This window comes from Penicillium diatomitis, assembly GCF_028827545.1.
Source record: "Penicillium diatomitis strain IBT 30728 chromosome Unknown utg000004l_segment0_segment0, whole genome shotgun sequence".
Lineage (NCBI taxonomy): Eukaryota > Fungi > Ascomycota > Eurotiomycetes > Eurotiales > Aspergillaceae > Penicillium > Penicillium diatomitis.
In genome coordinates, this window is record NW_026623176.1 from 2,040,971 (window position 1) to 2,056,275 (window position 15,305).

At 52.5% G+C, this 15,305-nt stretch overlaps 5 protein-coding genes across 5 annotated transcripts; 2 read left to right on the forward strand and 3 right to left on the reverse strand.

The window, feature by feature from the left end:
- Positions 1-528: 528 nt before the first annotated feature.
- N7539_003983 (sugar phosphate/phosphate translocator) lies at positions 529-2,155 on the reverse strand (the record flags this gene model as incomplete). Its single annotated transcript, XM_056933585.1, has 7 exons — positions 529-852; positions 924-1,331; positions 1,410-1,509; positions 1,580-1,697; positions 1,802-1,807; positions 1,904-1,971; positions 2,055-2,155. The coding sequence occupies 7 exons, from the start codon at positions 2,153-2,155 to the stop codon at positions 529-531; spliced, it is 1,125 nt and encodes a 374-aa protein (XP_056791126.1).
- Positions 2,156-4,684: 2,529 nt separating this feature from the next.
- Positions 4,685-6,264, forward strand: N7539_003984 (isopenicillin N synthase family dioxygenase; the record flags this gene model as incomplete). The annotated part of the gene is made up of 6 exons (XM_056933586.1): positions 4,685-4,840; positions 5,034-5,141; positions 5,239-5,658; positions 5,768-5,904; positions 5,970-6,141; positions 6,217-6,264. The coding sequence occupies 6 exons, from the start codon at positions 4,685-4,687 to the stop codon at positions 6,262-6,264; spliced, it is 1,041 nt and encodes a 346-aa protein (XP_056791127.1).
- A 360-nt stretch (positions 6,265-6,624) lies between these two features.
- N7539_003985 (phytanoyl-CoA dioxygenase family protein) lies at positions 6,625-7,714 on the reverse strand (the record flags this gene model as incomplete). The annotated part of the gene is made up of 2 exons (XM_056933587.1): positions 6,625-7,573; positions 7,653-7,714. The coding sequence occupies 2 exons, from the start codon at positions 7,712-7,714 to the stop codon at positions 6,625-6,627; spliced, it is 1,011 nt and encodes a 336-aa protein (XP_056791128.1).
- Positions 7,715-9,313: 1,599 nt separating this feature from the next.
- N7539_003986 (uncharacterized protein) lies at positions 9,314-11,667 on the reverse strand (the record flags this gene model as incomplete). Its single annotated transcript, XM_056933588.1, has 2 exons — positions 9,314-11,461; positions 11,557-11,667. The coding sequence occupies 2 exons, from the start codon at positions 11,665-11,667 to the stop codon at positions 9,314-9,316; spliced, it is 2,259 nt and encodes a 752-aa protein (XP_056791129.1).
- Positions 11,668-13,853: 2,186 nt separating this feature from the next.
- N7539_003987 (glycosyltransferase family 32 protein) lies at positions 13,854-15,008 on the forward strand (the record flags this gene model as incomplete). Its single annotated transcript, XM_056933589.1, has 1 exon — positions 13,854-15,008. The coding sequence occupies one exon, from the start codon at positions 13,854-13,856 to the stop codon at positions 15,006-15,008; it is 1,155 nt and encodes a 384-aa protein (XP_056791130.1).
- Positions 15,009-15,305: the final 297 nt, after the last annotated feature.

The following is a 15,305-nucleotide window of genomic DNA, read 5'->3' on the forward strand; positions in this document are numbered from 1 at the left end:
ATAAAGAAGCTGCGGCGATGCAAACATCGACCTATCATAGAGGAACCTTGGATTCCTGTCGACGGAGGCTCGGGCTTGTCTATCATTTTCATGTCTTTCATTTGAATAATGCACATACTGCACATGTCCTTGGGTAAAATTAAATCAAAATCGGATACGCTCCAAGGTGTTTGTTTTGTCCGTTTGAGTCAATGAGCGTCAAAGGGCTGGAGCAAGAAAAAAGTGGGACAAGGGCAACACAAGACATGTCCCCAACGCAGTCGTGAGCAATAACTGAATCAGAAAAAAACGAGGAACAACTCCCGGCCAAATATACACGGGTTGACTCCGACCACAACGAAGCCAACGCCATCAAATTCTATCGTGAAATGTCGGGTGAATGGTGTCACATGAAAATCTTCCAAAGCGGCCACGCCGAATGGCTGCCAAGTGAGAGAGAGAAAAAAATTATATAGTCGGGCATAGGGTGCAAGTTCACCTTCTTGCGCACGGCAGATCGAGAAAAGAGGGACGCACAGCGCAGTCAATCTAGTTGGTGGGGTGAACGCCGGAGGGAGCACCGGTGTACAGCACCAGCAGAATGATGACGGCGACAACACCGATAGCGATACCCTTAGCCTTGGCAGGGTTAGCGCGGCGATACTCGCCGACTTGCAGACGAATATCGGTGCTGAGGGTCTGAATCTTCTCGGCACCGAGCTTGTAGTAAACCAGACCGGCCAGCGCGATGGAGTAACCGAAGAACTGCTGGGGAGTGACGGGATCGCGGAAAATCATCATGGAAGCGCAAACCAAGAGGATGTCCTTGAGGATACCAGCCATGGTGAGGACAACAGCCGAGGTCTTGCCGATCTGTGGAAATTCGTGAGTAAGTGACAAAAACAGGACCGAGGATCAAGCGCGAGGGATTCTTTCGAACGTACCAACAGGACAACAGAGGCATTGAGGAGGAACGCAACCAGTGCGTTGGCAACCAGAGTCATGATACCCAGGGAGTAGATGTCGTTCATGCTCATGCGGGGCACATCAGTGAAGAGGGTGACGACACCGTTGGTGACAGCACATGCGGGAGCATAGTAGTACAGGGAGACCAGAGGATCCATCTTGAATTCGGCAGAGCTGAGCAGGCGCTGAACCATGACCAGGCGCAGAGCCTCGAAGATGATACCACCGCACTGGATCAGGAAGCCCAGCATGTCGAATTTGATCTCGCCGAAGGAGGCAATGATCACACCAACGACAATGATTCCGACGTTGCCGAGGGTCTTGAAGTTGTAGGGGGCAATTCCAAAGGCCCAGGTAGCGAAGAGAGTCACGACAGCATTGGTGGCCTATGATACAAGAAAGTGTTGATCAGATATGAGTTCCGCACAAATCTGGACCCCGGTATTCAAAGACAAGAGACGTACCTTCAACATCTGAATAAATGACACACTGAGGTAGAGATAGGCCAGATTACCGCAGATGAGAGACAGACTGAACATGATGCCGATGGGGACAATAGCACGACTGGAGGAGACTCAGGATTAGCGACTGCAGTTTGAATCGCACAGGGTGCAAGGCTGGGATATCGACTCACACGTAAGTGCTCGGGGTCATGGGAACCTTGTGGCGAGAGTCGAGAATGGTGGTGAACTTGGCCAGGCCCTGGGTCATGGCGGTAGCAAACACCATGTGCCATGTGGTGAGGAACAGGGCTGCCATTTCAAGAGATTAGTGATTTGTTTCTTCGATGCCAGTCGATGCTATCCTTGCGAGACTGAATCATCGCCCTCGCGTTAGGCTCGTCGGAGAGACTTACGGAAGTCTAAAGACAAAGCGAATTAGTACATCGATGTTCAGAGGAAAACCAAGAGCACCGTTTTCCAGAGGAAGTACGGGAAAGGCATGCTAGGAGACTCACTGAATTTGGCGCTGGACAGCACCCACTTGTTGAAGAGGATGACGCTGGAACTCAGGGCGATCCACAGACTGAGAGAGAAACGATCAGTACCACTTGACGTGACAGAACTGCGTGATGAAAAAAATCGGTCTGAAATCCAACGGTCACGTACGCGATATAGAAAGCCGGGTGCAGGCCGCTGCTTGGGGCTGGCGTCGGGGCCGCACCTTTCTCGAGGTTGCGGTCATCCTGGGCGGAGCGTTCGTTGGCCATGGCGACGGAGAGAAGATAGAAGAACCCGTTCAAAAGAGTGACTATGGGTGAGTGAACTTGACGATTCCTCGGGGGAAGTGAAGAGGTGTGAAGGAGAAGAGAAGGAGAGGAAGAGGGAAATTGGGTGCTCCAAAAGGGAGAAGGTTTGGGGTGGTGGAGGGTGGGGGGGAAGAAGACGTAAAGATAATCACCGCCTGTAGTCTGTTTAAGCTGGCCTTTTTCGACTACGGATTTCTTTCCTTTTTTTTCCCCTTTCCTCTCTCGTTATTCCCTTCTTTTAAATTTTTTTTCCCCCGATCGCCTTCCTTCTTTTGGTTGCTGTTGTTCCGTTTTGGCCGGGGAGTTTAGGGGGTTGGGTGAACGGCAAAAGATCGGCGGGCCGCGCGGGCGGTGAGTGGATAAGCCGAAGCATTGGATGAGAAAGGGTCCATCTTGCATGCCTCGACTCCATCGGATCACCTCCTTGTCCACTCTGTGCTGCATGAGAAGGGTTAAGTCACCATAAGTGGTGCTCTATGAGGTCTGAGCAAGTCTGGTCCGGCTATCCAGGTCCGGACTCGGACAGTGGACTCACAAGGAGTGGACCTTCAGTCGGCTCTTGGAGTGTTTGACCTGGAAGCGTTGACGCAGCACTGTAGTGCGATTTGAGTAACAGGTTCGGATATAGTGCATTTCAACAGTACTCCATCGCTGGAGTGTGGAGGACAAACAGGACTCCCGGTGACAGGACGACGATAAGGTGCTCTCTCATACCGTAAGTAACCAGTAGGCCGATCATCAGTATTGAACATTGAGAGGAAGCTTGACCGACACGAAGACAAGAATATCTACGAATTTCATGCTCAGTCTAAGCAAGTTTCAGTCCCGTGCGTCTGATTGCTCAACAGACAGTCAATGGATCGTCGGAATTGTGATCATCCAGAGGATCAGCAGTTCGCGACATGCCGGGCTTGAGACTCTCTGCTCTCGCACATCCTCCACCTGTCCGAATGCGCGGCGAATATTAACCCTCGAACGGCTGAAGGTGCCGCTTTCTCACTGACACTAGTCACTGTGATCACCTCAATCTGTGAGTGAGGATCCAACAATGGCCAGAAGCAACGGTAAAGGGTTCCTGCAGTGACTGTCGGATTAACCAATTGCCTACCAGAAGAGCCGACCACGTTCTGGGGCTCCTCGCCACACCACCACGCACACGCCCACAACACCTGGACCCATCCAGTATGAACGATTCGTTTCAAGAGGTCCTCGTGCCCACTCGCATCGAGGCCCACGAATGACCGTGGAGTGTGGACAGGGAGGAACTGGCGCTACGAGTTGGCAACCCAGCAAGATAGAGGAAACCCAGGCACGCGCCAATGGAACAAGGCCCACGACGGGCCCCGGTCAATGCTAAAACTGGCGCACGGGGCAAGACGACCAAGGACTCGGTCGCGGTGGCGTCCGCACTACCGAGAAGCCATAGTGAGAAAAAGCCAGGTGACTGGTCGAGAGACTGGCTTATGTTCCACCGACTAACCACAGTAGGAGATATGCCAGAAAGTTACTGGAAAAAGTAAGCGACCGATTAAGATTCTTAGAAGGCGAAGCCCCTGAAACACGAAAAGCGACGGAGGGACGATGGAACTTGCCCGGCTGGAGTGGGTCGCTGGTGAGGTGTAGGCCCATTACTCGAGATCGTTTGGAGAAATTGGCGTAATTCACGTGCAGACGACATTCAGACATACAGTACTCAGTAGTAACTTATCACCTTTGATAATCGATTATGCTTGTTCTCCTCGATATAGACTATCTAGTAATCTACAGTACCAAGATCACATTCAAATAGGGAACGTCATTAGGACTTTCAAGTTCATCATCCTCATTCCTGCCTATCACTTGCCTAATCCCATCCTATCACATGATTTTCAATATCTTGACATTTTGATTGTCATTGCTTAAAGTGTGGAGGTTGCCGTGTGATGTCGAACAATTCATCGGGATTCGGTCGTGGTACATGGCACAGTGGACGAAAAGCGCAAAAAGCGAGACGCTATACTCTCAGGAATTCCGGCTGAAGGAATACTCTTTCACGTTTGAAACCGAGACAGCTGTCTAATGAACCGTCGGACCCCATTCATTGCGCAGAGTTTCTTGAGAAATAAGCACCAACGGAAGCATATCCTATGATCCTAATGTCTGGTTTCCGTGTCATGTACTCTACTAGTGTCGAGTCTGTCGACGCATCTCATCGAGTGCGGAGACACTGCGCGGAGACAGCAAACACAAGCTTCTACGGAAGTGAGGGGTAAAGTTCCAGAAGGTACTTGCAGTACTCCAGGAAAATGGGCCACCCACGCGTGGTACATGTGTACCGCGTGCGTACCACAATGCCTGTTCAAATGCAGCTACCCCTCATATCTGACTCGAGCTCAGATCTACCTGAGTCAGACCTTTGAATCGGCACTACATACTACTGGATCTGACTTACTCGACATCTCACCACGGGCATTGTATTGAGTATTCAACATTCACAAGACAGAAGATTCAATGCCTCCTTCAAACGATCATTCCCAGCTGGCAGACTCCGCCGCAATCCCGGTCATCGATCTTTCCTCATTGCGAAGCTCGCGTCTGGACGAGCGTCAAGAGCTTGCCCAGAGAATATACGATGCGTGCACTCAGGTTGGGTTCTTTTATATTAAGGTACTTGCCGATATTCCGCCCTTCAGGTGACAGGCCATATGATTGTGCCTTTCAGTACCAAAGCAGAAGAAACCATCAAGCCAGGGGAAGTGTGATCAGCTGGACGTTATCTTAAGAAACCTACCTATCTGCGTCTCTTCCGAAGGTCAAGATACTGATAAACGCCCTTCAGCTGACTTGCGTATAATATCAGAACCACGGAATCCCCGATGCACTGATCCATGAATTGCACAATGCAGCCGCCCAGTTTTTCAGTCTCCCTGAGGAAGTAAAAATGAAATACTACATTGGAAACTCACAAGTATGTCATGTCCCATTGCTACCTACCTTATATTCCTGCCGCTGGAAACCACCAAGAAACTGGAAGTGGCACCAACAACGTCCATTTTACCGTCCAGAAATTCCGTGGCTACAGCCCCATCGGAGGCGAAACATCCACCGGCACCGAAGACGACCCCATCTCCCGAGAAGAAGCCGGTATCATGCTCTCCGAGGCATTCGACATTGGCTACGAAATCGCCATGGACTCTACCAAAGGGCCCGGTGCCAGTCTCCCGCCAGATACATATGGTCTCTATGGCGACAACCAATGGCCAGATGAACAGACTCTGCCCGGCTTTACACAAAAGTATGTAGAGTATTGCGTCGCGGCGCTGGATCTGTGTCGTCAGATGATGGGAGTTTTTGCACTCGCTTTGGGATTGCAGGAGAATCATTTCGATTCAAGTATGCGGACACCGGGCGTGACCTCGCGGATGATGCATTATCCGGCGCAGCCGGTGCCTGGGCAAGTACAGGAAGGGTTGGGGGCACACACGGTAGGTTTAGATTCATGGCGTACGATGCGTCGATACCTTGTGTCCTGCTCTCAATGTTACAGTGGGATGCAGGCAGCCAAGATCAGATCAACTAAAAGGACTATTTCAGGACTGGGAATGCTTTACAATTCTCTCCCAAAGCCATGTCCCTGGATTGGAAATCCTCAACCACCACGGGGAGTGGGTTCTTGCGCCTCCAATCGAAGGAACCTTGGTGGTCAACATTGCAGATTGTCTGTCCACTTGGTGAGTCGTCATGATCTCAACAGACTGTTGAGTACAATGGTGGAACGCTGGCTGACCTTTCTCAGGACAAACAAGAAGTTCAAATCGACGATCCACCGAGTGAACAATCTCTCCGGAGAGGAAAGATACTCGATCCCATTCTTCTTTGGAGTTGACTATGACGCCACGATTGCCGTGCTGGAGAGGTACACGACTAGCGACAATCCACCGTGTAGAACTCCCTTCAAGGCGGGCGAGGTGAGTCCTGGCAGTGGCGTTCGCCAAGAGGCTCGAATGCGGGTCGCGAATCCGGAACTAACAGTGGCTGTATAGTGGGTTCGCGAGAAATTGTCGAAAGCTTATCTTGGGTATGAAGGCTAAGGTTCAGGTTGCACTAAGATCGAAGTCGTCGTTTGGGGTAGCCAGCCATATCTAGCCCTTTAAGCCTTGTCGCGCCGGGTGATGTAGCTAGCGAGTACCTAAGTTTACCACATAGAGTCCTGATGTATAACATACCAACAGGGAATCTGGCATGATCAAGTAGTGTCTATTGGCGCCGCTTAGAGACTGAACGTGATTGATGCGAAATGTAGACGATTCACTCCGTTTTTCAAATCCCAGTCTAAGATGGAAGCGGACAAGTATCCTTAAAAGGTCACTTTGCATTTCGTAGAAGACCCGCTCAACCCAGGTCCAGTCTCGATGGCTGCTCATTATTACCCGCAGTTCTCTTCAACAACACTAAGTATATGACTCTACACCAGCAAGTTGAAGTAACTTCTTAGAACGCTCGGGCTTCTCCAATGGTTCTGACCGGTTCCGAGGATCCCAGCTGCCGTCCGGGAGATAGGCTTCCTTCTCACGAGGCACAATATTATCATGAGCCCAATGGGTCGTTGCATGGAACGATTCAAATGCTTCCCGTTTCCGCTCCAGCTCTTCGGATCTCGCCCATTTCGCCGGGGAATACGAGACATATATGACTGTTCGGATGGTGTCACTCTTGGCTGTGGGCTCCCCTCCCCAGTGAACAGTCCGCGAATCCCAAAGAAGCAGATCACCCGGCTCGGCCATGACTTTGAGCGGGTTCATTCCACGGGCCTCGAACCATTTCATCTCACTCTCGCTGATGAAGCGAATATCTTTCGATTCCCATGTTGAGGGATCAGTCTCCGTGTCGAAAAAGTGTTCCGTCGCGGTATTTGATCGTGGCAGGACAATGAGGGATCCGTCTTCGGGGCCCGCATGACTCAGGTTGATAATTCCCTGGACGCAATGTAGACCTCGTCGCAGAGGCGATTGATCAACATGCGGCCAGGGTCTTTGCGCAGGCTTATCGGCCCGATTGGGCAGTGTCACGTTGAGGGCATCGAATGAGACGAGAAGCTCATCCGTGTCCCAGATGGTGGAGAATGCCTCGAGAACCGCGGGTTCCATGCGAGCGTCCCACATGAATTTCTCGTGTGCCACGCCGTACTTGTTGAACGTGTTGACTTTGCTTTGAAATGGGAGATTGTCCACCGTCCATGTGGATGGGTTGTTCAGATCGAGCTCGGTGTCAAAGGATGTCAGCCAATCCAGTGCCTTTTGTTGATAGTGCTTGGCTCTTGCCGGCGCGATGGCATTTTTGATCACCACGTAGCCTTGGGACTGGAGCTCGTCGCGCCAATCTCCGTAGGGACCCGTGAGTCTGAATAGATGGGCAGGTACTAAGTATATGACCCCATGATTTTGGTATATTTGGCACGGAAGATTTTTTCATAGCTCACCTGAACCTGGACTGATTCAGCCCCGGGACCAGGTTTTCGGTCGTCACTGGTATGGTAGTCATGTTGGGGTGATGTATCCTTCCACAGAGCTCAGTGTATACCCAGCAGATGTCGTACTACACCAACGAGGTCACGATGTGCGTGGTCGGAACCTTCAGGAACAATAGAGGAAAAGTAATCAGACATCGGAAGCGAGGCGGATTTAAATACCAGACTCCAAGGTCAACCGATCAGTCGTAAGCGAAGACAGCTCTAACGACCAATGATTGACCACAATCCATTTTCAATCATGCACTGACCTGACCTGTGCAGGTGTATACGGTTCGATGAAGACGGTGAACACAATGCTGACTACACCGAGAGTACTTTGTGTCATCAGCGGTCGGCGCACTGAGCCTGCCCTTCCGAACCACCTTTGAAATGAAAGCATAGTATTGGAGAAGCAAAAAGACCGTAATGCTTTAGACCAATACCTAATGCCACATTCTATCCAGTGGCGGGATGACTGAATGGATCACGGACTCGATATCTCGACCGTTACCCAACACGGAGCCATTCACGACATGCAAACCCCCACACGCAGAGGGTTGGGGGTGGCAGTCGGATAAACCTCGGGGCCATGGGGAAGTGGGTGTTTCAAACGGTCGAAAGTTTCCCAGGACAATAGTACTCCTCACATACTTGAGAGTTTGGACGACTATGAGAGAGTTGGAGTGAAGGAACCGAGATCAGCAAGAGGCGAGTAAAGCAAATTGGAGTGGGCCCATCAAATGAGCTGGTCCAATGCGAGTTGAGGCACCTCGTCTTGGCTGGGAGAGACCGGGGAGTCTCCACGAAGTCCTTTTTGAGTCAATGGTCAACCGATAGAGAGGTGGAGCAGGAGTGTACACGCCTACACGGTATGACTGGTGTCATCCCGGAGGACAGCTTGTATCTACTACTTAGTCAGGACTAGTACGAGGCTCAAGGTTGCAATTTGCAGAGACGATGTAGTGACTCGTTTCTCGGAAGATGGCTAGCTACACAGTACCAACCTCTCTGCTACTCATAGTCTCATCCTGCTTTGACTCAATTGCGGACTGGATACAGCGCACAATGTGTATGTGAAGCTGCGCATTTGGCGCCGAACAGAGGACTTCCCATCGGCAACACCGATTGATGAACCCTTGATGCCTGGACTTCTGTTCTCACGGACAGAGGAGGGAGATCATAGCAGTGACTGACTGCCTTGGTCTTTCAATTGATGGTTATGATGTAAGCCTCTGCTAGCATCCATGGGCATGGCAGCCTGGAAATCTGAAAATGTCTAAAGTGATTGTACAATGCACATTATGTGCCCTCGGATGGATCCCAGACCAACCAAGTCGTTAGCGTCGAATCCCCAGCTTTCACTCCACTCAAGGCTCAGGTAACGATGCACGTGACGCTCGCCGAAGGCGAACTCCTCTAGCTTGGAATAATGAAAAAGAGGTATTGTCGCTCGGTGATATGAGAATGCAATTGTTTGAGATCGATGGAACTCCAACCTGTATCAAGCGCCAACCGAGGAGAACAGCACCCAGTACACAGGTAATGGGCACACAGTGTAATTGTAATATACAATGGTAATGGAATGTTTGATTTGCAAAGCAAACACAGGGCCGGGACTAGGGCAGAGAAGGTCAAAACTCAAATCTCTTGAGCATCGAGCTTCCAAATCTCCCACTTCTGCAAAACATCCCAACCCACTCGTTTGACGTGCCGACGGTACACAAATCCGTCAGGCTTGAAGATGGGGGGAAATGGCCGTACCCCGGCGGATCCGGGGAGTCAGGGTTCGTGCGTGGTTCATGGGAAAGCGTGGCCGCTGGAGGCGGTAGATGTTGGCTATGTTGGCTGGGTTGGCTGTCTTCGCGGGATCGCTTGCCGAGTAGTGAGGGGGGCACGGTGGTGGAGGGTCTTGGGGGGGCCCCGTTTGCACGGCTGGATGGCATGGAAGCAGACCGATGGAGAGGCGTCGAGGCCGTATCATTCTGGCCATTGACTCCAGTGATCGGTTGCGAAGAAACGGGTCGCTTCTGAACTCCGACCTCCGGAGCGGCGGTATCTGCAGGGGCAGCCGGCGTGTTGTCTCCAGATGGCTCGGGTGTGGGCACATAGACTTTGTAATGTCCGCGCAGTTCGAAGGCTTTCCATCCCATGCCGACGATCCTGAGATTGCCAAAGTTTTGTTGATCGGCCATGTCACGGCTCATGATATTCATCAGGTACTCGTCGTCCAGATTGACAATGTCTGCGAGGCTTCTTGCAGTGGCGATGACGTTTTCAACTGCTTTTGGTAGCTGATATAGACGCAAGTTCTCCAGAAATTGCGGGCTAGCGGTGATATGTGAGGGAGACTTGGGACTCCATCCGTCTCCTCCTCCAGGCAAACCTGCCGCGACTGTTGCAGGGTTGACAGCGAGTGCGGTACTCGAAGAGGGGTGCGGAGACCCCGGGGGTATCAAAAGGCGAAGGGCAACCAGCTTCCGCAGGAATGGCACCAGCATACTGAGAGAGTCTAAAGAGGATACATCTGTCGCGAGAGCCAGTTGCTCAAGGTTCGGACAACTGTGGACCAGACGCGCAATGATGGAAGTGGAAAGAGGCCATTTGGCGCAAAGAAGCAGGTGTCGCAGCGTCGCGCCATGATTCAAGGTGATGTTGGCCAGATAAGTGTCACGCACACTGAGAGCGATGCCAGACGGGTGGGCAGGAGACACTGCGGCCACGGGGGAACTGGCCGTGGTTCCATTTCCAACGGGCGACTGAGGGATTGTCGGCGTGAAATCGGCGGAGCCGCCTGGACGGGGAGAGTTCAGACTGTCGCACGAATTGTCGTACGTATTGACCATGTATAGCTTTTCGAGACCCTTAAAGCTGCCTAGGAAATCGGCATTGCGCTTGGCTATCGTATCCAGTCGCATGGACTTGATCTTGAGTTCTCGATGCGGTATGACGTTCGGCCAGCTGTTGTCCATGAACGTGTTCATGAGGCCGACCGTATCCGACCCGCTCAGGAATGTGACATCTTCCATGGTGGTCGGGTTGAAGCTAAGATTGAATTCCTCGCTGTGAAATGCATACAGATTCTGGAACGAGAGCTTGGTGACAGCCAACGGCTGCTTCGCCGCGATACATTTCCTGAAGTAGTCGTGCAGGGAGACACTGGGCTCTTGCGCGCGTCGCATGCGAGGGGACCAATGCAACCGTAAATCTCGCAACTGTCGACTTTTGAGGAGAATGGTGGAAATGTCATCGGGATAGCAGAGCGGGTCAATGTCGGTGATCTTCAAACGGCGCAGATTGGGCATGCCCGGCAACGCAAAGGCCGGTTGTGGATGTCGCGTGGAGGGGAAACGAATCGTCAGGGAGGTCAAGTGCGGCAGCCCCGTGAGACCGGCATACACGGTCTCGAGCATTTTCGTGTTAAGCTCCCAGCTGAAGCTTTCGAGGGATTGCATACGATCCACCGCGGCGCGCACGGCCACATTCAGCAGCATGGAAGAGTCCGGGACCCGTCCGACTTGTGCATATTCTTCGATATCAGACTCCTTCCACTCGCCCCGCAGACAGATGGATTGCACGAGTGTCGCGTACGGTCGGGTGATGACGGCGTTCAGTCCCATGGTGAACGGGCTTGCGCTTCCGCTGCCTTCCGGTAGCTCGCCGCGATATCGAATTTTGTCGTATGAAGTAAGCGTGAGACTGCGGTAGAGCTGAGGCAGGGCCATGTAGTTGAAGACCCGACATGTTCGGCATAGACGAGCGAGATCTGCGGTGTCGGCAACCTGGTAATCGCCGTCAGTGGACTTGAACCCTCCTGTTCGCTCCATTGGCCCGACGGTCGCATCTGGACATGAGGGTTGCGGCTGAAAGCACTCACATTGGACACAATCTGCGCGATCAGGTTGAGCGGGAGTAGCAGCAGCGATACTCCGCCCGGTCGATCCGAGGCGACATTGGCGGCGAACATGTTCTGGTTGACAGTCGCCATGATGCGACCGCTGGCACGTAGCGCAGCATCGACTCGGGCGACTGAATAAAGAAGAAGTGGTGGATCACGAAGCGGTCGAGCGAGTTGTAAGACGCTTGGGGTTGACGTGCTGACAATTCGAGATTACTCTTTTGGTCCAGTAGCGTTGAAACTTTGCAGCCTCGTTTCGTTTGTCAGGTGGAGCTTGGCGGATGGAGTAAGCACTGAGCAGTTGAGCACTGGAGCACTGGAGCACTGGAGCAGTCTCCGGAGCACACTTTTCTGTGCGCATTGCGGCTCTCGGCGAACAAGGACGGCTAGCGCCCGAGCGGTGGAGGTGTGATTACCTCCATTGCTGTTCATCGTTCTGTTGGGGTTGGCACCGTTCCTACACGTTATGAGAGCATTCGCCGCGAGTGGTGAAAGAGACTCCTCGACCTTGACCTGGCTGGAAACACATGTCATCATGCCTGATTCTGCGAGCAACGGGCATCAGAGGGGCTAGAAGTAGAGACTAGAGAGCACCACAACACCTCCGTAGACAACGCCCAGCAGCACAGGTCAGCTTACCTGTAGGCGGTGGATCGTTCTTACTTCCCCCTAGTTCTACTACTACTAAATTCAAGAGTGCCTCTCTCACGAGTGGGAAGGGGACCCCTGCCTGTAGTCTGCAGGAGGACCGGAAGTCCTTGGCCAGGTACAGAGTAGTCAGTTCCTCAATATATCCTACTACTACATTAGTACATACTAACCTGGTAGTACCTGAGGTACCTACTACCTTATCTCCGAGTCTGAGTAAACTCAATTGGGCAAACTTACAAGTGGCTTTCCTCATGCACAACGACTTCACGAGTTGCTACCGTTTGATCTGGTCTACATATACCACCGTGTTGACAAGTACCCACTACACAGACACCTCCATTCCGATTCTCCAGGTCCAAAAACATCGACCACGGATAGCGATGATCAGAGCCCGAGACTGTCCACGGTCGGAACATTGCTCTTGGCTGGACTGCCCGCGAAGAGGCAAGAGTTGATTTTGATGTGTGTATACGCAAGACAAATTGCCTATTCAGGCTAACCCAGGCTCACCCAATGATGGATCCGCCTAGACCTACCTGCCTCAGTACGGTATGAGCTGTTCCGGGGAAATGGACCACAGAACAGGGTGAAGTCAAGTGGAATGGATATCGCTCCATTTCACCAACTTTGGCAGACTTTGAAAGGTTGCAGCGAATCCTCGATAAGGTACAAGGTAGCCGACGGGACGTACCCGTGTTGAGGATATTTGCTGTATGCAGTTTGGTCGGTCGGAAGCCACTTGGTCGCCGGCGCGAAGATCCAACCTGGAATTAGGTGCAGATTAGGGATCATCCTACTTCTTCTTCTTCTTCTTCTTCTTCTTCACAAACCTCCATGCCGCTGCTTATCTGACCTGTCCAGTGGCACTCTCAACGATCCCACGAATACACTTCTTGTCTGTCCACATATGACACCAATTGTCTGATGATCTGATCTCCTTGCTCTCCCTACATATTCTCCCTACTTTTTCTCCCTACTTTACCAGATGAGGTCGGAGACAGGAATAACAAACATGTCGCTCCTTGGGTAGCTCCCCGAATAGGAAAGATCAGCACCTGTCTGTGCTCTCAACGTACAGTAGGTCTGCCTAACTAACTAATGCCTTTCTACTCTGGAATGGTCGGGCGACACTGCCCCAAAGCAGCGCATCCCAGATGGACATCGGCGCTAAAGATATCGGGAAAACAGAACGAGCAGCCAATGGACTCACCGATCGTCCACCTTGTGCTTGCGGCTCGGTTCCTCATTGATCGGTCTCATCGCCTGGGCCTGGACAGCGGCCACTAGACACTGGACGGGAGACTGGTCTCGAGTAAGTTGCCAGGAGATAGTAGACGACTAGACACTGAGACAGGCCTAGTCCGCGTAATCAGGAATAGAGTTGGTGAGTTATTGGGAGGGAGGCAAGAGTCTCGGGCCTGTCGGCACTGAAGGCTACTGTAGGAGGAGGACTGGGCCAGGCGTCCACCATATTTGGGTTCGCCCGGTCGCTCGTCTCCTGAGCCTCGTTTTTGCACCTCTTTTCTCCCAATGTCCTCTGTACAGCTACACTGCCGGGGTCGTTCTTCCTCTTGTCCAGTGTAATCCAAACCGCGAGTCCTGTTCCCTCTGGAGACGGTTCTCCGATGGTGTCGGTCTCCAAGTTGATGGCTGCGCGCGGGGTTCGCATAGTCGTCGCTGCGGTCTTGACCTTGGTCCTCTTCCACTTTGTATATGTCCAGAACTCCCTGAATTGGCGGTCCTCCAAGACGAGCACCACAAGACCCCCTCCCTCTGCCCCCGTTCAAATCATTGCCCACGACGCCGTTGCCACGTCTCCCATCCCGCCCAAGTCCACCGAGGCCGCCGAGCCAAAGTCCCAACCACACCCATCCCACCGGCCGGAGCTCCCACCGCTACCACACAACGTCAAGACTGCCATCGCCCAGATTCCCGACAAGGTGTGGCACTCGGCCAAAACCCACCATGTCTCCGAGAACCAGCTCGCCTGGATCAATAGCTGGACCGACGTCAACCCCGCCCACCGCGAGGAGTTGTTGACCGACGCGTCAGGCGAGGCCTTTGTCGAGGCCCACTACCAGCACACGCGACCGGACATTGTCGAGGTGTACAAGGAGCTGCGCATCCCCATCCTCAAGGCCGATCTCCTTCGCTATCTGGCGGTGCTCGCCGAGGGAGGAATCTGGAGTGATCTGGATGTCAGCTGTGACAAGGCGGTCGCCGACTGGGTTCCGCCCGAGTATAAAGATCAGAAGATTGACATGATCGTGGGCTTGGAGTTTGACCTGGACTGGCGAGGCCCCGGAACGGAGGTGGCATCCCAGTTCTGTAACTGGGCATTTGCGGCCCGGCCGTCGTCGCGCAATCTACAAGTGGTCGTGGACACGGTCATCCGCGTGTTGAAGGATATCGCCCGCACCAACCATGTCGGCATCTCCGGGATCATCCTGGAGATGCTCTCCGACGTGGTGAACGTGACGGGCCCCAAGATCATGACCGTTGCGTTGATGGACAGTCTGACCCACCTGCTGGGCAGGGAAGTGGACGATCGCGATTTCGCGCACATCAAACATCCGAAATTGGTGGGTGATCTGCTCATCATGCCCGGAGTCTCCTTTGCTGCTCTCCAGAATGGAAACCCCAAGGATCAAGGAGACGCTCTGGTGAGCCATCACTACGAGGGTTCCTGGAAGCAAGCCGATGCGGAAGCCAAGGAGAGGAAAAAGGAGATGAATCCACCAACCGTGACCGCGCGGAACTCGGAATATGTACAAAAGTAAACACTAAGCCTGGACGGCACACAGGAAAACCACAATGTACAGATTAGGAAATAACCACCCCTCAACTCCAGTACGGGACGTACATACGAGTCAAATAGTGTAGTGACTGTAGTCAGTAGACTCAGTACTAGGGAAGTGATATTGTTTCAGAAGAATAGGTAGCTAATGGATTATTAGTTCCACAGTCAAGTAGTACTTACTTAGTACTAAGAGTTAAGTAGCAACTAACTAGTTTAAGAACGCTTTCCGGACCTCCCTTCTTCTCGTCGAGCAATAGGCAATGTCCACTGCAACCAC